Below are 27,811 nucleotides of genomic sequence, written 5' to 3' on the forward strand. Positions count from 1 at the left end.
TCTCTTCTTCTTCTCCCTTGGTCAGTTTTTCTTTTTAATGCTTTTATTTATAAAATGTTTCCAACTTTGAACAAGAAAACATTTGGGAGGGCAATAGCAGCGATAAACTGTTTGCCTTCAGTATGATGCCAAAGTTCAGTTTTCAGTATTTCACCTCCTCATGTAAAGTGCTTACCCCCCAATCCCCAAAGTAATCAGATTTCCAACAAATACAAAACCTGGGGTGCCCCTCCAGTGATTAGTCAGACACCTCCAGCACCACACTGTTCCAGTCAGATTCTGACCAAAACTGGTGGTTTTGGTTCCAAGTGAAATCAAATCTGCAGCCAAAATCTGAGGTTTGGTTTTGGCCAAAACTGTCCCTGCCCCCTACCTCCGCTGCTGCAAGCCAGCCTCCTGTACTAGGTCTATTTTAATTCCAAATGTATAAGAGCAAGAAAACTCACAAATGACAGACACACAGCAATTATAAAAGTAATACAGGCATTTATTAGCAAATTAAATATACATCACCAGGCCCGGCTTCATTCTAGGCCAACCTTAAGCTGGGAGTCCTTTTCAGCAGTTTCCTAGAAGATTTTGTTTGGGAACAAACCTCACGCACAACCATGGACGACTCCTCTGAATAGAGGTCTCTCAGGTATTTTTATAGTCCATTTCTAAACAGCACATTACTCATAGGGCTCTTGGATCCTCATGTGATGCTCATTCTTTGCCATTTCCAGTCCCCAACTGTCATTAACCCCAATAGAAGCTGCATTCTGTTTTTCTCTGTCTTTTGTAAAGATGCTGACCTCCAGAGTCTCTGTAAGAGTTGGGCTGTGCTATAACATTTCTGCTTTTAGATAGAGGTCACCTACAGGTCAGAATCCACACTGATCCTTCAGACTCCTCACACCTCCCTCCACCCCTTCCCTCCCCTGGACCGCCAACCACTCCACCCTCCTCCTCCTCCCACCCTCACCCCCAATGGGCCCCCTGGACCTAAGACCCTGGTGGTCTAGTAGTGTCTTTGGAGCAGGAGCATCCGAGTTGCTCCTACTCCCGTTGGATGCCCTATAACAGTGGCGGCTGCTACCTACAGCATCCCACTCTCCACCCCCACGTCCTGGTGAGGATAGGATATCCCCTCCCCCCGGGCCTATCTGACCTTCCTGGTGATCTAGTAGGGCAGTGGGGGCAGGAGCAAAACCCTCTCGCTCCTGCCCCTAGTGGCAGCTTCTTCAAAATGGCTTTGGGAGGGGAGATAGAAGGGGGCTGATGGCTGGAGGGGGGGCTGCTGCAGCCACATTTCAGAGGGGGGCATTTATTTATTTTTGCCATATTTGTGAGTGTTTTTTTTTTAATTCCTATCGTTACCGGCTAGTTTAGCCCCAGTATTCAGTGCTAGGCCATGTCCAGATACTGGCACTGAATATCAGGGGCTAAATGAGGGTGGGCTGGCTGCCTGAGCTTATGTGGGCCCGGCTAATATTCAGCTTGGGCCCACATAAAATGTTATGCGGGCCCCGGCTGAATATCGAGCTAGGACCCACAGAAAAGAAAAGTCTTTTTTTTTATTTCTCAGCCTGCCCACTCCCCTCCCCTCGATGTGTGGCTGTGGCAACCCCCCCCCCCCACCACCAACAGGCCCTCCCCAAACAGCATCCCACTCTCCACCTCCTGGTGAGGATAGGATCTCCACCCCCTCCCCCTCGTGACCTACCTGACCTCCCTGGTGATCTAGTAGGGCATTGGGGGCAGGAGCAAAACCCTCTCGCTCCTGCCCCTGGTGGTAGCTTCTTTTTTTTAATTATTATTATTATTATTTATTCAGACAAATTCTTTACAAGTTAAACACTTGAACAGGAAAAACAAACAATTAAAAATAAAAACCTCTTTAGACCACACTTGGAGGGCATGTTCAAAGAAAAAACTCAGGAGAGAAGCTTAGAGGAATAAATTTAAAAATGCTTAACACGCTATACCCCCGCCCAATACCATATCATAATCTCAACTTATTGGATATTACCTATGGTCTCCCTCTTTAAATCTATAAAGGCTCACAATTGTTCTGGAAGAAGAAATACATATTTTAGCCCTATATATTTAACTACACATTTACATGGATTGTTAAGATAGAAAGATGCCCTCATTGCCAAAGTTTCCATTCTCGGGGCTAAGAAAGCCTTTCTCCTTTCTTGCGTTTGTTTTGTAACATCGGGGAATATCCAAATTTTCTTGCCATAGAACAAAGTTTGTAATTTCAAAAAGAATAGACGGTTTACCACCTGTAGATCTTGCTCAAATACAAATGAAACCAATAGAGTTACCCTTTCAGAATCTTCAGATAAAGATGCTTCTAATAGTTCAGATACATTCAATAAATCTTTCTTATTTTCTTGAGGGATCATTTCAAAAGACTCCTCCAGGACTTTTTTATTTGGTATATAAAATATCTGATTTATCAGGGGAATAGTTTCCGGGGTATAATTCAAGATTTCAAGCAAGTATTTCTTAAATGCTTCCAAAGGGGTAACAGCTGGAGACTTTAGAAAGTTAAAAAAACGGAGATTTAATCTACGATTATAATTCTCAATTTTCAATTTTTTGGTGTAATAACATTTTATCTTTTATCATTGTAGCTGAAAAATCTTGTAACTTCTTAACATCTTCTTTAATTGTAACTGTTTGAGTATTAAATTCTGTTTTAATGCCTTCTAGAGAGTTAGATAAAGTATCAACAGTACTCATTAAGGCAGAAACTTCTGCCGAAGATTTGGCCACTGTAGTATCCAGTTGTTGGAGAGCTTCCCATATGCTCTCCAAAGTTACCGTCTCTGACTTTGGTGTTGGAGCAACATGCTCAGTTGAGACACCAACAGGCCTCAAACCTCCGTCGGGTCCCGCCTTCTCCGTACCTCGAACCAGAGGCCTACCTTCAGCGTTTTCCGATTCGGGGGACCTCTGCTGGGATAAGCGTCCTTCGGGGAGAGGCGGTGGGTTGAGAACCGGGGGAGAAAGAGTGACGTCCAGCCCCAAGTCTCCAGGATCTCCTCCACCTAGAGCAACAGCAGGGCTCCTCCCTGTGTTATGGACAGGGGTTCTCGTAGCGAACCATTCAATTGATTGCTGTTGTGGAGAGGAGGTTCTAGCCATCGAGGAACCAGCCTTAATCGTCCCCTTATGTTGAGTATGAGGCATCAGAGATGAGGGAAAAACTGTAAGTACAAAGTAACCAGCGAGAGAGCTCAGCCACGATCAGCAGCATGCCGCTATCTTGACACGCCTCCGTAATTCCCCATGGCGGCAGCTTCTTCAAAATGGCTTTTGCAAGCGGGAAGTGAGAGGGGAGATAGAAGGGGGCTGCTGCCTGGGGAGGAGGGCTGCTGCAGCCACATTTTGGGGGGGGGGGGAAATGTATTTATTTATGCGGGTCCTGGCCCGATATTCATTTGGGGCCCATCTAAAATAAGTGGGTGAATTTAGGACATATAAATTAGCAGAGAAAAAAAAGACCTCAGAATGCTGTGACATATCCCCCGTCATACAGTTTTAAGGGTACACAGCACACCATCAGAGGTCTAAAAAAACGCTCCACTAAATGATTTTGAAAATGTATACAATTTTAATGGAGAAAATCCAATAAAATGGCTTAAGCCCTTAGAGAAGGAACAGTTCAAATACACTTGAAGAAGCTTAACAGTATAAAAAATAAATACACTTAGCCAAGTCTTTACTGGGCCAATCATCAGTTCTACCTAGAACTTGTAGCACTTCAGCATAAAGCTTTATCAAACACTCAAACATCTCTCAACAGGGTTCCCTGTTTTGCCTCTGTGGCTGCATCTGGGGAATATCCACTGTTCCTTAGGCACAACACTTTTCAAAATAACCACATATATTTGAGCTGTTCCTTCTCTACCGGCTTAAGACATTTTATTGGATTTTCTCCCATGTAGTTAAAATTTTCAAAATCATTTAGTGGAGGTTTTTATTTGGTGCGCTCTGTACCCTTAAAGTTGTAAGACATAGGGATATGTCACAGCATTTTGTTTCTACACTAATTTTTATGTTGTTGTGGTGTGTTGCCTTTTGGGGAGTATTATCCATGACTGGCTATCCTGTGAGAATAGAACAGTTTCTTTTGTGATTTTCGTGGTCTGAATTCTTGCTCCTGGTCGAGTTGGTTTGGTAATTGAAATCATCCGTTATTTTTGTGTTACCCAGTTTGTTAGCCTCCCTAATTCTGATATAATTTCTACCTCTGTTCATCCTGGCCAGGTGAGTGGTAGTACACTCCTATCGCTATCTTTTGCCCTTTACACATGGAATTTCTATCCATAGTAATTCCAAGATCTGTTTAGTGTCCTGCAGAATTTTTAGTCTATTAGATTCAGGTTCATAGTGCTATATACAAAGCCTGTGTTTTTCCCTACATCCGTACCTCAAAAAGGTAGCGGAATTAGAAAAGGTTAAAAGAAGAGCGACCAAAATGATAAATGAGATGGAACTCCTCCCATTCGAGGAAAGGCTAAAGAGGTTAGGGCTCTTCAGCTTGGAAAAGAGACATCTGAGGAGGATATGATTGAGGTCTACAAAATCCTGAGTAGTGTAGAATGGGTAAAAGTGAATCGATTTTTCACGCTTTCAAAAAGTACAAAGACCAGGGGACACTCGGAAAGTAGATGGAAATACTTGTAAAACAAATAGGAGGAAATATTTTTTCACTCAAAGAATAGTTACATTCTGGAATTCGTTGCTGGAGGATGTGGTAACAGCGGTTAGTGTATCTGGTTTTAAAAAAGGTTTGGACAACTTCCTGGAGGAAAAGTCTTTAGTCTCTTGCCCCGGGATTGGTACCATGGAATGTTACTACTAATTGGGTTTTTTGAAGATTCGGCGTCTTTTGCCTGGTATCACTTAGAATTTTGGTGTGGCCTTAGCACTTTCTTTGTACACAATATTTTGATCCTGGAGGCAGGCGCACCACTGAAACACTTTTTGTATTGTGTAAGGTTAGGTGACCCAAATGGGGTACAGCACTGGATATCCATTGATAAGTGTAATTTTTGTACTTTTAATGCACCTGTATATGTAGGTTTGAAAGTATGTTTGGAAATTTTGTGGTTTTGAATGGTTTTTGATATGATTATTTTATTTTATATAAATGCCACTCAGCTTAAAATAAAATAATCGTATCAAAAACCATTCAAAACCACAAAATTTCCAAACATACTTTCAAACCTACATATACAGGTGCATTAAAAGTACAAAAATTACACTTATCAATGGATATCCAGCGCTGTACCCCATTTGGGTCACCTAACCTTACACAATACAAAAAGTGTTTCAGTGGTACGCCTGCCTCCAGGATCAATTTTGTGGTTTTGAATGGTTTTTGATGCGATTATTTTATTTTAAGCTGAGTGGCATTTATATATAAAGAAACATTTTGTTTAGGATGTGGAGGTATGACAAATTATTAAAGATTGTAAAGGTTCTCGAGCTTGAAACAGCTGTGCACTGTAAGACCAAGCTTGTCTTCATCACTGTTCTGATGTAATTTCCTCCTTATTTAATTTTACTTTTAGGATTTGTTTCCTTGATAATTTGATATTATTTGTTTTTGGACATACTACTTCTACCTAGAATTGTCTCCTTTGTTGTATTGATATGCTAATTGGGTTTCTGCCAGGTTCTTGTGACCTGGATTGGCCACTGTTGGAAGCAGGATACTGGTCTAGATGGATTATTGGTCTGACCCAGTGTGGCATTGATTACCTCCCTTTCTCCAGGACTCAGAGATGCCTATTTTATTTATATATATTAAAAGTATATATAAAATAGGCATCTCTGAGACCTGGTGAAAGGGAGATAACCAGTGCCACACTGGGTCAGACCAATAGTCCATCTAGCCCAGTATCCTGCTTCCAGGATACTGGGCTACCAAGCCATAAGAATGTCTGATGTCATCTTTGGATATCCTGCAATTCCTGCGGCACCAAGTAATTTTGATGTGCATAAACAATAGTCCTTGTTCAAAGTTAACTGCATCCCTCCAAATTGAGCCAGATGTGTCACTGAATAGACAGTTCCTCGGAATCACAGCCAGGAGTCCTTCTTAGCCAGATTGAACTCAAAATTGTGCGGGAAAATATGGGGTATAAATGTCATAAATGCAAGCAAGGCACTAGTCTTTCAGCCCAGAGCAGTCAGGTGACATCACAAGCCAGCAACACAGGCTTAATAAGATAAGGTCTATGAGACACTGGTTATATTGTGGCAGGGGGCTTTACCCCTGCAATGTATCTAGAGCAGGGAGGAGTAAGTGAGGTGGTTGTATAGGGTGTCATGTCTCTGGCGCAGGGTGGCGGGCCTGCGGTGAGTGGGGTGAGCATGTAGGATCTCATGATTGTCTTATACAGGGAGGAGGGTCTGCAGTGATTGACATGGAGAACATGGATGACACATCCGGCTCTAGCTTTGAGGATATGGGGGAGATGCATCAACGGATGAAAGAAGAGGAAGAAGATGTGGATGAGGAGGCTGATGCCACTGCAGCTGCTGCAGATGAGGAAGATGGAGAGTTCCTAGGGATGAAGGGCTTCAAAGGGCAGCTTGGTCGACAGGTTGCAGATGAGGTGAGTCCAAGACTAAGAGAGAAGAGACTTAGGATCTCTTAATCAGGCCTTTCCCTTTACTAACAACTCTTTCCCCCTTTTCTACCAACTTTTTCCCCCTTTGGTGCCTCTTTTCTGTCTGTATACCTTTTCCTGTGCCCTTTCTGCACCTTTCTGCTTGGTACAGCACCCCCCCCCCCCCCCCCCCCCCCCCAGCAAGAGCATCTTTCCCTCTTACACCCTGCCTTTGATGCACCTTTCATGTCTATAGTTTCCCTGCCCTCTCCTCCCACCCACGGGCACTTTTTCTCTCCAGGCTCCTTTTCTGTCTGTACCTCTCCCCCACCTCCCTTCCCATTAAGTGCAACTTTCCTGTCTATCCCTCCCCCTTTTTCTGTATCACCACCTCCCCTTCTTCTTTGGTGCCCCTTTCCTGTCAGTACCTCCCCTCCCCCCTTGGTACACTTTTCCTGTTGGTACCTCATTCCCTGCTCCATCTTCAGCATCAGTCCCCTATATGTACCTTCCCTATGTCAGTGTCACTTTTTTTCTGTATAATCTCTCCTAACTACCTGCACCTCCCTCCTTTTACCTTTCCTCTCTGTAAGCTGCCTCCTCTTGGTGCATGTTTCCTCGCTATGACTTCTTTCTACCTGTGACTTCCTTTGCTGTACTCCTTTCTTCCGTTGCCTCATTTTTGTCTTTACCTCTCTTTTACTTAATGTGCCTCTTTCCAGTATTTTTTTCTGTCTTCAGCAGTTACCACCCTTTTTATGAAGAAGTGTTTTCTGAGGAGTTTTCCTCTCTGAGTTCTAGAGCCTTCATTCCAGTGGAAAATGCTTATACTGAGAGGGAGGGGAAGAGAAGGGGATTTGATATACTACTTTTCTGTGGTTGCAATCAAAGTGGTTTACATATTATATATAGGTACTTATCTTGTACCTGAGGCAATGGAGGATTAAGTGACTGACTTGCCCAGAGTCACAAGGAGCTGCAGTGGGAATTGCGCACGTTCTCAGCCCACTACATTAACTATTAGGCTACTTCTTAAGATTTGATTGTCTTGATTATACTTCCCTTCCTCTCTCTCCTCTTCCAGGGTGTGTGTCTATATACACACACAGATTATATATATATATAATATAATGTGTGTGTGCGCTGCTCGAGATGTGTGGAACCTAGCCCGACCTGTGACCTCCGCTCCAAGGTGCATGTTGGGGCCTTATACCCTGCTGCGTGCATGGTGCCAGCAGAGTCTTACACTTCTTCTCTTCTCTCATCAGATGTGGCAGGCTGGCAAGAGGCAGGCTTCCAGGGCTTTCAGTCTTTACGCCAACATTGACATACTCAGACCCTACTTTGATGTGGAGCCTATCCAGGTCCGGAACAGGTATGAGCACTCTGAGGACAGATGCTTGTTACTTTTGGATTCAGTAAGGCTCTGAGAGCACACATTCTCTTTGTTGTCATTTGTGCAGTGTGAGTCTCACCACCAAATCATGTATTCTCCTGTTCCTCTCATCTTCACCCTGGTCTCTGTACTCCCCCCTCCTCCCATATGTCTGCCTCCCCTCCTTTTTCCTCTTGCTTTTACCCACACCCCTTATCTCTTCTTCTCCTCCTGCTCCTTGCACTTGCCCTCACTCTCACCCCCATGCTCTTTCCCTCTCTCCTCCTGTTTCTCTTGCTTTTGCCCTCACCCCTTAGCTTTGCTTCCACTCCTGTTCCTCTTGCCGTCATCCTCACCCTATGTCTCTGCTTTTCCTCCTGTTCCTCTTGCTTTCACCCTCAACCCATGTCTTTTTCTTCCCCTCTTGTTCCTCTCTTCGTGCTGCTCTTGCTATCACCTTCACCCTGTGTCCCTGCTCTCCCCCTTCCTGTTCTTCTTGTGCTCATTGCTGTATCTCTCTGTTGTTTTATCTGCAGGTTGCTGGAATCGATGATTCCTGTTCGTATGATTAACTTTCCTCAGGTGAGTCCTTATTTGCTTTATTTGGTTCTAGCCCTTGGGTCTGATCCAGGGAACAGGCTCAGTCCCCTAACCTCTCATTCTTTAGAACCATTACAGTTTGTCCCACTGTCTTCATCCCATTCTCCGACATGCAAAGGAGCAGGACCACATGCCCTCCCTGAATTCTCAGTGCTTGAAGTATGGACTGATTTTGAGGCATGATGCTGGTCTAGTGCTGTCTTTATGGTCCTCATCCTCCTCCCTGTCCCAGGAGTCCAGGTGTCTTATGTTTTGCACTACTGACCTACACATTTACATCTTTGTCTGCGCTAGACTAGTAGTATGGCTGGCTTGTGCTTTTGGCCCTGTTTTTTCCACCCTAACATAGAAATGTAGAAACCAATAGCAGATATAGATCATATGGCCTATCCAGGCTGCCTATACATATCATCTACTAATCTCTCCTATGTCTTCCTCTCCCTAGAGATTCTCTGTGCTTGTTCAGTGCTTTCTTAAATTCAGATAAAGTCCTCGTTTCCACCACCACCACTGGGAGGCCATTACAGCCTTTTCCATAAAGAAATGTTTCCTTAGGGAAGAAATTACATCGTCAGACAAGGTGGCAGCTTAGCCTATCTGCTCCTTATGCCCCTGGTCCCAGTCCGCAAACTGTCTCCCACATTGATGTGCTAAGCTTGATCTTTAGTGCTGTGGCAGTTATCAGAAAACCACAGTTACCTGCTGGGATGCAGGACTGGCTCAGCACATGGATCAGGAGAGCATTGGCTTAGGGCACCAAGCCTGAATGGCTCTGAAAGCCTGCTTCACCTGCTCCCCTGGCATATGTCATCTTTCCTAGCCCCTCCCTCTCTCTCCCCTCCTCCTGATCTAGGAGCTCCCCCCATGTACCTTCAATGTGTTGCCCCCTTGTGGGCACAGGCAGCATTACATGAATCGGTGCTCAGACGGGGACAGTGCATTGAAGTACAAGGGGGGGGGGGGAGTTGAGAGAAATAGTTTAGCCAACCAGGACATGAAGCGGGGAGGGGAGGTTATAGCAGACTGAGGTAAAGGGGAGGCTTAAGAGAAAAAGAGGGGTAATACCCAATCCAGGCATGAAGAAGGGGTTAGCTGATCGGGCTACGGGGGGCTAATACCTGACCCAAGCACAGAGAGGAGGGTGTTAACCAACCAGGGCACGGGGGCGAGCTAAAGAGAGAGAGAGGGAAGAGATACCTGGCCTGGGTATGAAGGGGGGGTTAAGAGAGAGAGGGGGGGAGATACCTGACCCAGACACAGAGGAAGTAAAGCAAAGGAGAGGGGAGAGATACTCAACTTGGGCATGGTGGGGAGGGAAGAGATAGGAATGGATGTTGGAGCTGGGGGCACAGTTGAGGGAGAGATGTTAGACTTAGACCTCGAGCTGGAGGAGAGGAAGAGGGAGGAATGAGGAGATGCTAGATAATGAAAGGGAGGAAGGAGAGATGGAGTGATGTTGGACCCAAAGGGGAGAGATGTTAAACCTGGACTCAAAGGTGGAAGAGAAGGAGAGATGCTGGAAAATGGGAGGGAGGATGAAGAGATGGATCATAGGTTGGAAGGGAGAGAGAGATGCTGGAAAATGGGAAGGAGGATAGGGAAATGTAATTATTTCACAGACTTAATATACCGCTAGGGTATAAGTATAGGCATAAAGCGGTTTACATTTAAAAGAAAAAAAGATAGGTGGGAGGAAGTGACGTCGTCGAAGGGAATGGTTGCACAGGAGAAGAGCTCCGGGCAGTTCCCTTACACTCTAGCTTCTCATCCTGACCCATTGTTGATTTTTGGTGATGGACAAACCACGGACCTTCCTGTTGGTGTGAGTGCCTGGGGTAGGTCAGTGGATTTATCCGGGTTTGTATTTTTGGGGGCAACAGAGCAGAGTAGCACAAGGCCTGATTCTGTGGACAAGATGGCGGTGCCGACATCAGCCTCCACGCCACCTCAATCACAATTGCCCGAGCTGTTTCTACTGGGGACGCCACACGCTTCATCGCTTACCCAGTGAGCCTCTTCAGGAGATCCGAACCAGGCTTCAGGAAATTAAAACAGACATTAAAGCTGTCCGAGTGGAATTCCTATTTCTGGGTGCGGAGCTGCGCCAAGATATTTCAGAGCTGGGGCTCCAGGTGGAGGAATCAGAGCAGCACCTGGAGGAGCACACGGATGCGTTTACAACAGTAGAGGCGCAATTACAGGACCTCCAGACTTCTAATAACACTTTGCTGGACAAGATGGAGGATGTAGAAAACAGGAGCCAACGCCATAACGTGTGCTTCTGTGGTGTGCCCGAAACTTCTACTACATTAACTATAAGCAGGTGGTGCAAGCTATAGTAGGAACACTACTAAGGAGAGATGGTGTCACTACTAAATTTGACAGAACCCACAGAGTGCTGGGGGTGCCCAGAAATAAAATCATTGAAACAGGCAACAATATCCTTCGGTTTATTAAGACCAAGGAGCAAAGTTTGCAAGCAGCTAGGAAAGTGGATAATTTTCAGTGGGATTCATACCACATTGAGGTTTACTAGGATCTCGTCAACACTACTTTATAGCACCATATGGAACTGCGACTAATAATCCTACAGCTGAGGGAAGCAGGGATTCGATATAAATGTCACCACCCTTTTGCGCTGATCTTTTATAAGGATGGTAAATTACATCAAGTGGTTACGGTGACGGAGGCTGAGCAGATCTTCCCAGGTACAGATATTCTGCCTGTGGAACAACCCACCACTAGTCGCAAATCCATGCTTGGACTCTCGGGTAAGCCTAGGTAGCAAAGAGTCTCCAAGGGCTAAGGCCGTTTGAAATGACAGGTTTCTGTAAAACACTTGCCTGAAGGGCCTACCACATGATCCTGATCGTGGAGACAACCTTCTGGCTTTGGACTTTCTATCTTCCTTGGATACAGGCTAGTATTGGGCTGATAGCTGTGCTCTATTGTTATCATCCTGATGGCGAGGGACCATTCCACTGGTTGTTGTTTTCCTAAAATCTGGTTAATGTTTATCTGTTTGGCTTGGTTAAGCTGATGGGTTGTTGCTGGATGGGTTATATGTGGGGATATTATTAAGCTTGTCTGAGAATTGCCTAGTGATGTATGCTTATGCCTCCACTTGGTGGCCTCTCCCCTAGTGGTGGAGGGACTGCTAAATAGATGTGTTTTGTGGGGCGGGAGAGGGTGGTGAAGTGGTTTTGGGATTTTCAGTTGGGGGAGGGGATTTTCAGAGATATAGAGGGACTGTGCGACAGAGGGGCTCTCCTGGTAGGGGCTCTGTGAGTGTGCAGATTATTGTTTATTGTGGGGCTGGATGTCATCACTCTGTTAAGTTACAATGTTAAAGTCCCATTTCCCTTTCCCTAAATTCACCATGTAAGAGATGGCTACTATTTAAGGAGCTAGAGTGGACTGATTCGTGATAGCCTTTGTCCAAGAAACCATTTGTTACCCGCTCATGAAAAATATTGTAAACATCGTAAATATACTCGATCTATTTGGCCTCTTAACACTCTACAAAAAAAGACAAGAGGTGTCTTGATTGGGATTTTTTAATAAATATCAATGAAATATACATAAGGTAATTCGAGATAAGGAGGGTCGTTACCTACTGTTAATTCTGCAATTAGGTTCCACTACATACATCCTCCTTAATATTTATGCCCCCAATTTTATTTATTTATTTATTACATTTATATCCCACATTTTTCCACCTCTTTGCAGACTCAATGTGGCTTACAGAGTTATTGTTGTTATATAGAGAATAACAAACTCGAGTATTAACAACTGGATGTAAGAAGCAAAACAGTTTTGATAATAGGTACAGGTGTCATAAGGTAACGTGTTCAAGATTTAAACAAGTAGATATAAGCAAAACATTTCTGAATAGTAGGTAATCGTTGATAATGGGTGGATAGAGATGTCATGGAATGTACCGTGATCAAGTTCAAAAAAACAGAAATAGACAAACACATTCTTGATAATGAGGGTCTGGGAGTTTTTGTGTGGGGGCTGAGTCATCTGCTATTGTGACATGCTTAGGAGAGTCTTCTCCTTGGGGGGGACTTCAATCTAACTTTGGATGCCAATTTAGTTAATTCCTTGGGGGGGGGGGGGGGGGGTTCCTATGTCTGGGCAGACAGATGTGCCTTAAATAATTTTCTGGCTTGATAGGGATTGGTAAATCTTTGGAGGTCATGTTTTCCTGGTGACCGCATTTATACCTATTACTCCTCAGTCTATAAATCTTATTCTCACATTGATTATTGGTTTGGGGATCTTACCATTCAGCGTTGGATGCAAACGCTTTGTCTGCCCGCGCACCTAGTCGGACCATTCCCCCCCTGCTGCGTGCTCTCTCAATACAGATAGATTGGGGGGGGATTGGTACTGATGACTAAATTATGTGATTTTACAGGACCCAGCTAAAGGAAGTCAAAAAGGATCTTTTAGAATATCTTCTGCATAATAATACCACCGATGTGACGCCAGTAGCGTTGTGGGAGGGACACAAGGCCGTTATGAGGGGTAAAATTATTGCTTTACAGACTTATTTAATGAAAACCTGGGGAGGCGGCGCAGACCTTGAGGTCTGATATAAATGCTGTAGACCAACAGGCTAAAGCACAGGGGCCTGCATTTACGGGGGGGGGGGGGGGGGGGTGAACTTCATGTCTAAAAGATTTAGAGCTTTGCAAGCTGCATATTGTGGCAACAAAATTGCAGTTGGTCAAGCAGCAAAACTTTGAACTTTGGTTCTGGAGGCACCCCAGCCAGTCACGTTTTCAGGATATCCACAATGAATATTTATGAGAGGGATTTGCATGCAGTGGAGGCAGTGCATGCAAATCTCTCTCATGAATATTCATTGTGGATATCCTGAAAACCTGACTGTCTGGGGTGTCCTCCTGGACCAGGTTTGGGAACTGCTGGACTAAGGATGTAGTAGCCCGTTTACTGGGGGCACTCTGTTATTATTTGGTAGACCCTTCTGGGAGGAGCCTAAGCACTGGGACTGAGGATGCAAAAGGTCAGTTCTCTGCTACTACAGCAGCAAATCGATGCAGGGTAAACAAAACAGCACTGTAGATGAAACACCATGGCATGGGAGGAGAGGAGGTCCAGATGTCCAGATGTCCAAAGGTCTGGGTTCACAGTGGGACTTGGCAGAAGAAGGGATGATCTCTCAAGGTGAGAGTCTTGCTCTGTTGCCCCAGATTGAGAGTGAGTTTGAGGAGACTAGCAAGATCAGCTAGGGGTGCAGGTTGGTGGGGCCCCAACAGAAAGTTCAGCATCCTTAGGTCAGAGTACAGCCAGCCACTTCTCTGAGGAACCAGCGATAGAGCCAGTAGGGCCATAGGCCACACAGGATGATGGAGGCCCAGCTACCTTTCTTTGCAAGCTTGGCATGGGGTTGAGGGTCATGTTCCTGCCTGCCCTAAGTAAGATCTGTGAGGAGGGCTAGCTGGATTCCTGCTATCTATCCTGGGAAGTAATCTCTTGAAAGGGAATATTTTGAAAATAAAATAATTACAGGAGAATAGGACGATCCATCCAGGGGCGTAGCCAGACTTGCGTGGGAGGGGGGTTCACAGCTCGCGGGGAGGGGGCACATTTTAGCCCCCCCCCCCTGCCGCCGCCATTGTCGCCCCCCCCCCGTCTCTGCCAACCCCCCTCCCGCCGCGAACCCTCCCCCGCCGCCGCCTACCTTCCGTTTTGCTGGTGGGGGACCCCACTCCCCGCCAGCCGACGTCCTCTCCCGTAGAACGCAGCGGCACTGGCAGAGAAAAGTCTTCCTTGCATGCTGACATCCTGCACGTTGTACGTGCAGGACGTCAGACTCAGAGAACAGAACTGTACGTGCCAGACAGTGCCGCTGCGTTCTAAGGGAGAGGACGTCGGCTGGCGGGGAGTGGGGTCCCCCGCCAGCAAAACGGAAGGTAGGCGGCAGCGGGTTCGCCGGGAGGGGGGTCCCCACTGAAATCTACGTAGCTACGCCACTGGATCCATCCACCTGGCAGGGCAAATAGAACAAACTGAAGCATATAGGCACAGTGATGGATAATGGCTGGCACATGCTCATTTCTAGGCTATTCTGAATTTTAGGAAAGCTAGTCCATCCATGGCAACCATCAGATGACATCATTAGTGTATGGTTTACTTATCCTGCTTGTCTATGGAGAGCACACAAAAATACTTAATTATAAGATATATACATCATCATCTTCTGAGCCGCTCTAGTCTCTCTCTTTATGTCTCACAATTTGTTGTTTTCTCTCTTTTTTTTTTTTTCTTGCTCTCCTTTTCTATCCCACTTTCATCTTCCTGCACTCTGACTTGGTGACTCTTGTTCCTGCACCCATGTATCCTTACTCTCACTGCCCCTCTTCTCACTCTTATCCCCCCCCCTATGTGCTGAAATCCCTTCTCTTGTCGCTTTTCATTCTCCTTATTCTTTCCCTCTGCATTTGTCTTGCTCTTCCCCCCCCCCCCCCACCCTCTTTTTGTTTTGTGTTGTGCATCCCCCCATATGCATTCTTTCCCTGCCTCATTTCTCTCCTGTTTTGGCTGTTTCAGAAGGTAGCCGGAGAACTATATGGGCCACTCATGCTGGTCTTCACCCTGGTAGCCATCTTGCTGCATGGCATGAAGACATCTGGTACAGTCATTGTAAGTACTTGCCTTTTCTACTCGGCACATGGGGGAGGAGGACAGGATCACTCAGAAGGAGAGGGGCAGTAGTATAAAGAATCCCTGGGATGAGTGACTGGAGCATGAAGTGAGGAACCAGTGCAAGAGCTCTGGTATGCTGGAATGGAGGGGAACTCGTGTGAATGATATGGGGCCCTGGAACAGATGGAAGTAGGAGGTGCTGAATTAAAATGGATAAAGGTGAGCCAGTAGTGTATCTTGATTTTCAGAAAGCTTTTGACAAAGTTCTCATGAGAGTCCTGAGGAAGCCATGGGATAGGAGGCAGTGTCCTACTGTGAACTAGTTAAAAGATAGAACAGAGAGTAGGACTAGTCCATTATTCATCTTTCTCCATTGAGAAATGGAGTAGTCAAGGGATCTTTACTGGGGCTGGTGATTTTTAACATATTTTTATAAATGATCTGAAACTGGGGAACAATGAGTGAAGGGATCAAATTTGCCAATGACACAAAATTATTCAAAGTCGTTAAATCACACGTGTGTAGTGAGAAATTGTAGGAGGACTTTGAGAAAATGGGTATCCAAATGGCAGATGAAATTTAATGTGTACAAGCACAAAGCAATGCACATAAGGAAGAATAACCCAAATTGCAGCTATAAGATTCAAAGTTCAACATTAGGAAGTTAATCCTTAAAGGAGACAATTAATTTAGGTGGCAAGAAGGTGAGTAAATAGAGTATGCACATAAATGACCTGCTATGGAGAAAAGTATGCTCCATGATTTGATGACACGTACTTTGCTGATGGACATAAACATAGGCGGAGTTTGGGTGTAACACACAAGTACGATAGAATTTTATAATTTGTGTGCATATATTCATTTGTGCTAACTAGGGCTGCACGTTAATAGCAGTTAATGCTACAATTAACACGTTATATTAATTGTGATTAAAAAATGTAATCACGATTAATAATTTACCTCCCTGCCCGAGCATGGTCCAGCATCTCTTCCTTCCCCTTCCCACCTGGTTTACCTATTTCAATTTGCAGTAAGTCTTCGGCCCTGTAGCAGCAGCAGCAGCCGTACTGAGGAGCTGCCTGACCTGGCCTTCCCTCTGAACCGTCCCATTCCCTGCTGACGCAACTTCCTGTTTAGGACAGGTTGGGTCAGAGGGAAAGCTCGTTGCAGGCCATAGGCAGCTCATCAGTACGGTTACCGCTGCTGCAGGGCAGCAGACTTACTGTAAATTGGAAAAGGTAAACCAGATGGAAATGGGAGGGAAAAGAGCTGCAGGCGGTCTGGGAGATGCCGGTGGGGAGGGAGGTAATTGAAAGAGAACCTGGGAGGGAGAGAGAACCTTGGGTGGCCAAGGGGGGGAGAGAGAGAAACGGTGGTAGGACTAAAAGGGGAGATACTGGACTGTGCACAGTGGGGAAGAGGGAAATAGGAAGAGCTGCAAATTGATGGAGGGAAATGGAGAGAGATAATTTGACCTGGGGTGGAGAGGGTGGGTGGGTGGAAGGAAGAAAAAGAGAGAGGTGTTGGACTTCTGGGGAAAAAGGAGAGAAGCTGAATTGAGGAAGAGAAGGATGGAGGGAGAAGGAGAGAGAGATAATGGACCTGGGTGGGAGAGGGTGGAGAGAAGGAAGAAAAAGAGAGAAGTGTTAGACTTGGGGGGGGGGGGGGGCGGTTGGGAGAGAGGGAAGAGAGAGAGAGATAACGGACCCGGGGGTAGATGGTAGGAAGGGAGAGAAAGTTGGACCTGGAAGCGAGAGAAAGGAAGATGGGCCTTTAGTCAGTGGCATAGCCACAGGGAAGCGGAGACCTGGGCCCTCTCCAAAGCTACAGTACCTGTTCAATGGCTGGTGGGGTGGTTCAAGCCCTGCCAGCTGAAGAAATCCATTGCCTGAGTTACCACCTTCCTCTACGTATTGCCTCCGGAGCGAGGAACTCAGCAGGGTGCCTCCACTCACCCAACACTTGCACTCCCTAAACATGCTCGGTTTGTGCATGTACTGAGCATTTTTGGAGAGTGTTGGCATCGGCAGCTGGAGGCACCCACACTGACTTTCTCGCTCCTGAGGCAGCACAAGGATGAAGGGGGTTGCTTTGCAAATAGATTTCTTCAACTGGCGAAGCTTCGGCATCCCCACCAGCAAAGGTATGATATCTAATGTGGGCAGAGAAAGGAAATGTGTGTATATATATATATGTGTGTGTGTGTCCCTGTGGACTGCTGGCTATGTACCACCTTTAACCGCACAATTAAAATTTTCATCGAAATGCAGCCCTAGTGCTAACATCTGCTTTTTGGGATCCTGTCAGGTACTTGTGACCTGAATGAGCCACTGTTGGAAACAGGATACTGGCTTGATGGATCTTTAGCAATTCTTTTGTTCTTAGGGTGTGAGAGAGATGAGGTCCTGAGATGGGTGGGAGTGTGAGAGAACCTGAAATGGGGGATGGATAGTAGCATGAGAAAAGGAGATGGTACAAGAGAGCCTTGGGATGGGTGAGAGCATAAGGAAGCGAGGAGATATGATGTAAGAGAGTTGGGCCCAGTATGAATGGAATCCTTGTTGGGGGAGGTAATGTGAGAGCAGGACCTTAGGATAGGGGGAACTTGAGGAGGGGAAAGCAGTGCAAAAGAATTGGTCTGGCACTGATTATCCACTTCCATTTCTTTCTCCATCTCGCACAATCTCCTGCTGCACTTACAGAGAGAAGGCACTCTCATGGGCACTGCCATCGGTACATGTTTTGGGTACTGGCTGGGCGTCTCCTCCTTCATGTATTTCGTAGCTTACCTTTGTAACGCCCAGATGACCATGCTTCAGACACTCTCGCTTCTGGTGAGTATTGGGTCAGTCTGCAAAAACAACCAACTGCCTCCAGAGTACATGGCTAGCAGTAACCTAGCCAGGCAGGACACTAGAGCACCAGTGAGCTGAAGAAGCCTGCACAGTGCAGAGCTAGTAACAAATGAGAGAAATGGAATTTTATCATCTCATTTCCTAATGCACAGCCACCTCAGGTAATAGGCTTCGTGTGTGTGTGTGTGTGTTTTTATTAAAGAAATAAGCAAATAACAAAATCATAAGCATTATAACAACAACAAACCAATGCTTCCCCTCACCCCCCCCCCCCCCCCCCCCCACCCAAAATAAAATGGCTCTTTGGGGCTTTTTTTCAAAGCACTTAGACTTACAAAGTTCCATAGGTTACTATCAGGCTCATTTTCGAAAGAGATGGATGTCCAAAAAGTGACATAAATCAGCACTTGAATGTCCATCTCACAGAGACGTCCAAATCGGTATAATCAAAACCTGATTTTGGACTTCTTTGTCAGAAGTCCATTGCAAGGATGCCCAAATCTCAAGGGGACGTATCGGAGGCGTGTTAGAGGCGGGACTTGGGCGTTCCTAAGACTTGGACGTCTTTGAGCCATAATGGAACAAAGCAAAGTCGTCCAGCACTAAAACTTGGACGTTTTCACCCAGACCTGTGTTTATCATGAATAAGGCACAAAAAGGTGCCCGAAATGATCAGATGACCTCCTGTTACTTCCCCAGTGGTCACTAACCCCCTCCCACCCCCAAAAAACATGATTAAAAATATTACTTGCCAACCTCTGATGTCATACTCAGGTCCATGACAGCGCATGCAGATCCCTGGAGTAGTTTAGTAGTAGGTGCAGTGCAGTTCAGACAGGTGGACCCAGGCTCATACCCCCCCCCCCCCCCCCCACACACCTGTTACATTTGTGGAGGAAACAGCGAGCCCTCCAAAACCCACCAGAAACCCTCTGTATCCACATATAGGTGCCCCTCTTCACCCGTAAGGGTTATGGTAGTGGTGTACAGTTAGGGGTAGTGGGGTTTGGGGGGTTTTGAGGGGCTCAACACACAAGGTAAGGGAGCTGTGTACCTGGGAGCATTTCTTTAAGTCCACAGTGCCCCCTAGGGTGCCCGGTTGCTGTCCTGGCATGTCAGGGGGACCAGTGTACTACAAATTCTGGCTCCTCCCACGTCCAAATGGCTTGAATTTGAACGTTTTAGACTTCGACATTTTTTGTTTCGAAAATGGCTGAAAATCAAAGATGGACGTCCATCTTTTTTCGAAAATGACCTTTTCCCCGCCTCCGAATTTGGATGTTTTACAAAGACATCCAAATTCCAACTTAGACGTTTCTTTCGAAAATGCCCCTCTATGTAACTTTGTAAGTCTAAGTGCTTTGAAAATACGCCTCCTAGTAAACTTGGGAGCCAGTTACTGGGGTAAAATGGCAGGTCTAGTACCCTCACCAAATTTTATAAAACACAGCTAAGCATCCTCATCTCAATGCAGTCAATTTAGACATTAATTTATGTAGAATATTGAGGCATGGGCAGCAAGGCTTGCTGTCTCCAGGACTGGGCCAAAGCCAATTTTGCAGTGGTAAACAGATGAATCGCCAATGTGTGTTGTTTCACAGTGATCTCTGAAGTCTTAAAATGGAGCAACACAAGGGAGGCTTCTCGGATCCGCACCAAAAAGTAGTAACAACAAACAGCGGTTCCAGTAAAACAACAACCTTTATTAGAAAACGACCTGACATGACCTACTTTTCGCCCTACACAAGGGCTGCCTCAGGAGTACAATAAAACACTTGATAGATTCCACTATCAAGGTTAAATGTATGCTGGATATCACTTGTGTGTCGTAGGTTCAAAATGTACATAGCCAGAAATGTCAGCTCCACCGCAATGAATCAAAAAGCAGCATAACAAATATATGGTGCAAAGCTCAAACAGGCTCTTCCAGTGTCAGGTGATTTTCTAATGTTGTTTTACTAGATCTGCTGTTCGTTGTTAAAACGGAGCAAGCAACGTTCTGCCCTTGGAGGGTAGGGCTTACAGAGCTACTGTTGCAGTAAATCCAGAATAGAAGTCCAATAAGGTTGAACCTTAGGGCAAGTCCACCAGGCACGATAAAAGGTGCCCTTGCTACCACAGTTTTCTCGAGCGTTAGTCAGAGATCCAAGGATACATCTTAAGCAGCCGCTTAGGGGTGTAATACCAGCGAAAGAAACATTTAAAACCATTCTCTATTAAATTACTATGTTTATGTTTGCTTGGTAGTCTGCCATTTCTGAAAACACGTCGTGGCAGCTAAAAATAAAAACATTACAAATTAAAAATTAGATGTGAAAGGAATGCCAATTGTAAAAGGAAAGGAAAAGACCATGTAACGGAGAACAATCATACAGATTAATAGGAAGCTAAAGGGAGTTGTTAGTTGGGAGAGGTGTTTTAAATATTTGTCTATCTAAGGTATAGGTATTATTCAGTTTCCCATCTGGCAGTATATTTCTGGAGTGGGGTACTTATAGAGTGCCATATAGAGACAAGATATACTCCCCCCCCCCCCCCCCCCACATGGCCTGTTCCAGTAAAGTTGATTCTAAAGTGAGATCCCCCCCCCCCCAGGGCCCTTCAATAAATCCCTAACCTGTCGATATTGAAACATTTCCCATGCCTCCAGGTTATAGTTGTCCTATAGGTCCAAGAACGATACAAACTCACCCTCCCAAAATTGTCCCAAAGTCTGCAGACCTTTAGATGCCCAGCATTGAAAAGTCAGCCCCCAGTAGAAACAAAGAAATATAGTAAATCACAGTCTGAAGATGATACAGCCTATCTGAAAAGTCTTTGTACAAATGGTGTTCCAGATGAATTAAGGATAACCAATTCCTTGCGGCACCTGCTTCATTAATGAGAGGAGATATATTCATGGTAGCCATAGGACTGCCCACAAAGGGGTAGCATCAATCCAATCCTACTCCCATCCAACCCACTCTCTGCGACCTTTTACGGCTAATATAGGCAAAGACCTTTCTATGAAGCTGTTGAAAAAAAGCTCTATGGTAGTGGAAGGGGAAGAGCCAAGAACAAAAAAAGAAGTTGCAGTAGCAATATCATTTTGAGTGCCTGGATCCGGCCCATCCAGGAAAAGCGTAAGACCATCAGTCTAACTCATCAAAGGTAATAGACTTTCAATTGCATTGTCATTTTATTAATCTGCCTTGGTGCCAAGAACCAGAGGGACAGAAAATGAACACTTCAGTGAAATTTAATTTAGTTAAGTTTAAAATGATAATACCTAATATTACATTAAACTTACATTTATTCTTACTGGACTTTAAAATACTATCTATCCTAAAATCCATAGATCTCTTTAACCCAAGAAAACCGTACAAGTAGATGGCCTCTAATGCCCTCTGCCTATGATTCGATTGACAATTACTCCCATTCTGACATCCAGTTACCTCCACCTCTGGGCGGAGCCACATTTTTAACTTCTTACAAAAAAGTTTGTAGCGTCACATATTTTAGTGCCCTGAGTAGTTTCCACTATTCCAGCAGGGCCCTCCCCACAAGTGGTAACCAGTTTAAAAAGACCCACTGGGTAAATTGCTAACATAACTTTCTTCTCAGATTATAATGGCTGGATGGACAAATAAATCTCTAAACATTTATATAAATATCTCAGAACCTTTCCCCAAACAATTTTATAGACGGTCATCAACAACTTGAATCTTATTCTAGAAAACACTGGCAACCAATGCAGTTTATTCATCCATAGAGTAGTAGTATCCTGTCTTGTAGCACTTAAAAGGTAATTTTATAATCTAAGTGTCTACATTTACAGGGTTCTTGCAGGCTAGAATACTAGCCCATATGTCTGCACAAAGTGTTAGTGGGGCACCTAAGCACTATTCTGCAAATACCAACTTAACTTACATAGTGTTTATTCCCAAGGGGGTGGCATACACAGAAGTGGGACTCCCAGAATACTGTAAGTCATATGTGTCCCTGCCACATTTAGCTGCCTGCACTTAAGCCAGCTCTGAGGCTGGTGTAAGTTTGGGCTCATAAATGTTAGGTGTGCCGATGGAATCTAGTAGTCTAGGTTTTTTTTTTGTTTTTTTAATAGAATAGGCTCCTACTGCACATCTTTGAGGAACCTAAATGGAGTTGCCCAGCTGTAGAATTGCTTCCCTAGTACAATTTTTGCCACTGCATTCTGAATTCTGATTTGTATTGTTCACGAGATTTATTATGTTCTAGGGCTGGAGCAGTGTTGTCTTTTTATAAAGAGGGTTGTAGCTGTTTGGATATGGTAGGGCAGGTTTGCTATATCCTTAAGTTGTTCTATTCTTTACTTCAGAGTGCCTGGTAGTGGAGGGTTTTTTTTTTTTTTCTTGCTGTTAATGAAATGATACCAAAATCTGTATAATTCTCTTTTGTATCGAGTAGCAAGAGGATGCATCCTAATTCTGCTTTGCATCTGTTAATGGGTGGTTTTATGTGGCTCTTTCTCATTGCGGAATTTGGGGTTGATTAGAGATCTGAGACCTCACTCCCATATAAGATGGGTTGAATGATTTTCTCACAACCTCTTATTCTCTCAGGGCTATGGACTCTTTGGACACTGCATTGTGCTCTTTATAACCTACAATATACATTTCCACTCCCTGTTCTATGTTTTCTGGCTGATCATTGGAGGGCTCTCCACACTACGCATGGTAAGGAAACATTTTTCAGTGTACAGACATTGTATTTCGCCTGAAAATATATGCCCACACCCTATCACTTTTCACTCCACTTCACACAAAAGACTGCATTTAATCCACCCATCTTATAACTGTAGATAACATGCCACTTCTCCTCTTCTTTCTCCACCTTACATATACACAGCAGGACACACTGTCGGGCAGATGATCAAAAGCAAACGCCAGCGCTAGAGGCTGTTAGCGCCATACTAGCGCCGGCGTTTGCTACCGCCCCATGATCAGAGCCCTCGAGCGCATTAGCGCAAATAGCATGCAAATGCATGCTAAACAGGGCTCTTAGCGCAAGTAGCTTGCAAATGCATGCTAATTAGCGCTTAACGCATTCATCCCCAATGATCAGCATCCAGCGCGCCAAAAATTAGGTTGCTGGCCGCGACAAACCCTACGCCAGCTCTGAGCTGGCGTTAGGGTTTGCAGATCATTGGGGAGGAATAGTGAGCCCCGTCCAGCATGCATTTGCTTGCTGGCAGGCCCCCATTCCCCCCTACAGCAAACCTGCCAGTGAGGGCAGTTGAGGACATCCAAAATTGGATGTTTCTATGACGGGGCAGTTGAGGATGTCCAAATTTTGGACGTTTCTGCAATGGGCAGTTAAGGACGTCCAAAATTGGATGTTTCTATGAGAAAGACGTCTTTTCATTGGTCTCCAGCCCAAGTGCGGGAGGATTGTGCTGAGTGCATGCTCAGGCACAATTCTCCCGCACTTCTACTTCATAATCAGAAATAATTGTGCTGCTTAAATTTGCATGCATTATCTCTGATCATAGGTCTAATAGCGCCCCGTGCTGTTCCAGCGCTATTTTAGAGCGCTGTTTGGAACAGCGCAGGGCTTTTGATCATCTGCTTGTGTATGCACACCCTTTCTCCCCCACCATATAGATGCACAGAGCAGGTCACTTCTCTCATCCCGTAATCCAATGCTTCTCAAACTGTGGGTCACAAATCCCATGTATGGGATCACAACCTGGGTGGCATTTCCATTGGTGCATTATTATTCTGTAAGTCTGCGGAGTCACATGAGCCATGGGGGTCACATCCACAGAAAGATTGGTAAACAGTACCCTAATCAAACACCATCTGTCTTCTTTTGCCTATGTGCATACATCATGCCCCACAGCTGACCCTACTAAGGGGAATGGGGATGAGGATATACCGCTTTTCTGTGGTTACAATCAAAGAGATTTATATACTATATATACAGGTACTTATTTTGTACTTGGGACAATGGAGGGTTAAGTGACTTGTCCAGAGTCACAAGGAGCTGCAATAGGAATTGAACCCAGCTCCCCTGGTTCTCAGGCCACTGCACTAACCATTAAGCAACTCCTTCCCTCCCCTCTATTTTACTTCTGTTTCTTTCATTCCCATTCCTCCTTCCTCCAGGTCTCCAGTAATCTCTCTTATTGCCTCACTTCTTAGATTGCAGTGCTGGTGTCGCGGACAGTGGGACATACACAGCGTCTCATTCTATGTGGCTCCATGACTGTCCTGCACATGCTTTTCCTCCTTTACCTGCACTTCGCTTACCACAAAGTGGTGGAAGGTAAGAGAAGGAAAGGGGAAAACAGCTATAGAGGGAGAAGAGGTTTGCAGGTTGAGGGTGGGGATATCACTTCTGATGTATAGGGGAAGGAGGGAGGCCAGCCCTGATGCATGAGGGAAAAGGAGGGGAGTTTGTCTCCTCTTAACAGCGGAAGTCTGTGCTCTGATTTGTTAGAGGTTCAGATTTGCTCTGATGCCACCCACATGTCTGCCATCAGCAAACATAATTATTATGCTTTATTATGATGTCCTTGTATGTAATGTTATTTTTAATCATTGTGTATGTTTCTTTTGTAACCCAGCCAGAACTGTGGATGGAATGGGATATAAATCTGCTAAATAATTCTGTGTGTGCCTCGCATTAGACATGACACAGACATATTTAGACAGTAAGAAGTTCTACCAAGAATATTTTTGTTATTTGATTATTGTGATTTGTTTTAGCTGTCTTGATGAAGAGAGTCATGTGTTTGAGAAAATGGAGGCTTTCTCTAATCCTGCCTCTGTTCTCCTATCTTTCCTTCTCTGCTATCACTTTCTTTCACTCTGTCTTTCCCAACCCATCTCATCCTTCTCCCTCGCTGTAGGTATCCTGGACACATTAGAGGGACCAGCTGTTCCCCCGATGCAGAGAGTTCCTCGGGACCTGCCTCTTGTTTCCGCTTCTGTTCTGAAAGAAACTTTGACAATGCTGGACCTACAGACCCACGGTTTCCATGGCATGGACCAAGGGCAGACTCCACAGCCAGCCCTATGACTGATGGAAAAGAGTGCGCATACATTTCTTAGGCCAGTACGTGGTGTATCATTTTTGCATGGTATGAAAGAGGGGCAGTGGACAGAAAAAAGTAGCTAAAGGGATACCTGGCCCTTCTGCTTGGAGTTCAACCCTAAGTGTGAGCCGTGCTTGGGGAATGCACCTTTTAAAGCAGTGCTGAGAGACTGCAGAGAGGTGCATCCTTGGGACATTTTTTTTTTTTTGCCACCTCTCTGGACACATGGCCTTGTGGTACCTGTTACTTTCTGGACACATCTTCAGTATGTTGCTGTCTGGGAATACTTCCTGGTGCCATTTTGGTGGGACAAACACCCCTGTGGGAAAGGGGAGGGGGATTTTATTATGGATAGTGCTCATTCTGTAATATTTATGCCTCCCTGACTGGACTTTGCTGATGTTGTCTTATCTTTGACACATTTTTCCTTATTAAATATAAATCTTAAGCTATTTGTTTCTATTTCTGGATTGAGAGAAGGCAGGTCAGAGATAATGAGGATGGTGGGTGTCAGTGGTGTGCTGGAGCCGGCCCCCAAGAGCTGCTTGTTAAATTTTGCAAGATCTTGCGAGCTGGTTGTTCTCCAGGACAAGCCGGCTCCAGTGAACGAGGTAAGCATGGCAGGAGGGCGCCACCACAGGCCATGCTTACCTCCCCTCCCGCTCCCATCCATGTCCAGCGAGTCTCCGTCGCCCCCGTCCTCCCCTCCCGCTCCCATCCATCTTTTTTTTTTATTACCTCCGTTGAAGCGCCGCGTTATTTAAAGCCCTGCTGCCCGTCTATTACCTTCCCTGTTCGCTTCGTGATGAGTTCGTTCCCTTAGTCCCGCCTTCTGACGTCATTCTGACGTCAGTTCCTTTTTCCGCGAAGGCGGGACTGAGGGAACGAACTCATCACGAAGCGAACAGGGAAGGCTAGAGACTGGCAGCAGGGCTTTAAATAACGCGGCGCTTCAGTGGAGGTAATAGAAAAGGATGGATGGGAGCGGGAGGGGAGGATGGGGGCGACGGAGAGTCGCTGGACATGGATGGGAGCGGGAGGGGAGGATGGGGGCAATGGATGGAGAAAATAGGCAGAAGCTGGATCCACTATACAGTCAAGTCTGCGGAGGACCAGAAATGAAAAAGAAAGGAGGAAAGAAAAGAAATAAATGGAAAGGAAGCCCTGGAAACGGAGTCAAGGGAACAGATAGAGAGCAGCAGAATCAGATACTGGGCCAGCATGATCAGAGAAACAAAGTCAGCAGACAACAAAGGTAGAAAAAAATAATTTTATTTTCATTATAGTGTTTGGAATATGTCCACTTTGAGAATCAGGTGCTGAACGTTAAAAGTTTATATTTATGTACTTATTTATGGCATTTTATCCCAGGGGGGCGCAGAGGTGGGGGGGGGGGGGGAGGCGCAGTGGTGGACGGGGGGGGGGGGGGGTGCAGTGGTGGACTGGGGAGAGAGCCTGTTGTTAAAAATTTACCAGCACACCACTGTGGGTGTCACTATCAGCTGTGGGTAGAGGGGTATTGCACTGATATATATCTGCATATACTCAGCACCAGTACTTAACAGCGTACTCTCCTCTGTATACTCTCGAATAAACTTGATGCTGGTGGAAGGGGCTGACAGCGATATACAAACTGTTCTCTGTTTATTCATCGAGGAAAGTGAGTACAGGTGCTAGGTAGACACACTCCACATACACACAGTGCTTCCCATCAGAGCAGATACAGCATGGGTTGCAGCAATACACATTCCAACATATGTATTGTGCTGTTATGAAATGCCTGCCAGCCACCTGGGGGTTAACCTTGTGGCCACCTGAAGGGTCTGCCCTCAGCAGTGCTCAGACCCACCTGCACATGGGCATGTGCTCTATACAAGCACCTTCCACCCCACTGACTGGGTCCCACTTGCCTTGAGCAAGTCTCCCACTCTCAAGTTATTCCCCAGTGATTTCTAGGTTACTGGGGCCACACTCTCAGGGGTCCCACAGTTCCTGGAAAGCACCAGAGACCCAACACACAAATCACCAGGATTCTTAGTCAGTCCAGGACAACAGAACCAATAAACTAACAAGGTTTATTGCCACAGAATTAGAACAATGAACCATATAAAACAGATGGAAAAGTATCAGGCAATAACAGGTAACTGAATAAGGATCAATAATAATAAAACTATATAAACATTTTGCCACTACCAGGGTAGCGCCTGGGGAGTTTCAGGAAATTAACTGCTCACAAGCCTTGAACAGGGTCTTGGGACAGAGATATCTCTGTGCTCTCATACTGAGACTAATGATTTCCTCAAAGCGCAGGTGGGGAAAAAACGGTCACTTCTATAACAGCTTTACAAAAGAGTCGTCATCTGCTGGCCAAACAAGGGAAATGCACTGGGGAACAAATATGCCATATATTCACATAATAAGTCACAGACATAAGGCCCCTATTTTGTCACAAGTGCTAACCCATAGAGCAAATACAGCACTAGCAGTAACAGTACATGTAATAGGTATACACACTCTCACAGAGCAGATGCAGCAGTGGTACAGGTGTTAGGTATACACTCCCCTCCCCCCCCCCCCCCCCCCCCCCCCCACCACATATGCATATTGCTCCATCACAGAGCAGGTGCAG

At 45.5% G+C, this 27,811-nt stretch overlaps 1 protein-coding gene across 2 annotated transcripts in view; it reads left to right on the top strand.

Moving 5' to 3' along the window:
* The window catches only part of YIPF3 (Yip1 domain family member 3), a 37,118-nt gene extending 11,484 nt beyond the window's left edge, over positions 1 to 25,634 (top strand). For both annotated transcript variants that reach the window (XM_030195868.1, XM_030195869.1), the window contains exons 3-10: positions 6,408 to 6,623; positions 7,886 to 7,992; positions 8,529 to 8,574; positions 15,175 to 15,267; positions 17,973 to 18,104; positions 22,706 to 22,819; positions 24,287 to 24,410; positions 24,997 to 25,634. In XM_030195868.1, the coding sequence (XP_030051728.1) occupies positions 6,408 to 6,623; positions 7,886 to 7,992; positions 8,529 to 8,574; positions 15,175 to 15,267; positions 17,973 to 18,104; positions 22,706 to 22,819; positions 24,287 to 24,410; positions 24,997 to 25,166 (1,002 nt within the window). In that variant the 3' untranslated portion in view covers positions 25,167 to 25,634. The remainder of the gene's footprint in view (positions 1 to 6,407; positions 6,624 to 7,885; positions 7,993 to 8,528; positions 8,575 to 15,174; positions 15,268 to 17,972; positions 18,105 to 22,705; positions 22,820 to 24,286; positions 24,411 to 24,996) is intronic.
* The last annotated feature ends 2,177 nt before the right edge of the window (positions 25,635 to 27,811 follow it).

The sequence above is a fragment of the Microcaecilia unicolor genome, chromosome 3 (assembly GCF_901765095.1).
Source record: "Microcaecilia unicolor chromosome 3, aMicUni1.1, whole genome shotgun sequence".
In the NCBI taxonomy this organism is placed as follows: Eukaryota; Metazoa; Chordata; class Amphibia; order Gymnophiona; family Siphonopidae; genus Microcaecilia; species Microcaecilia unicolor.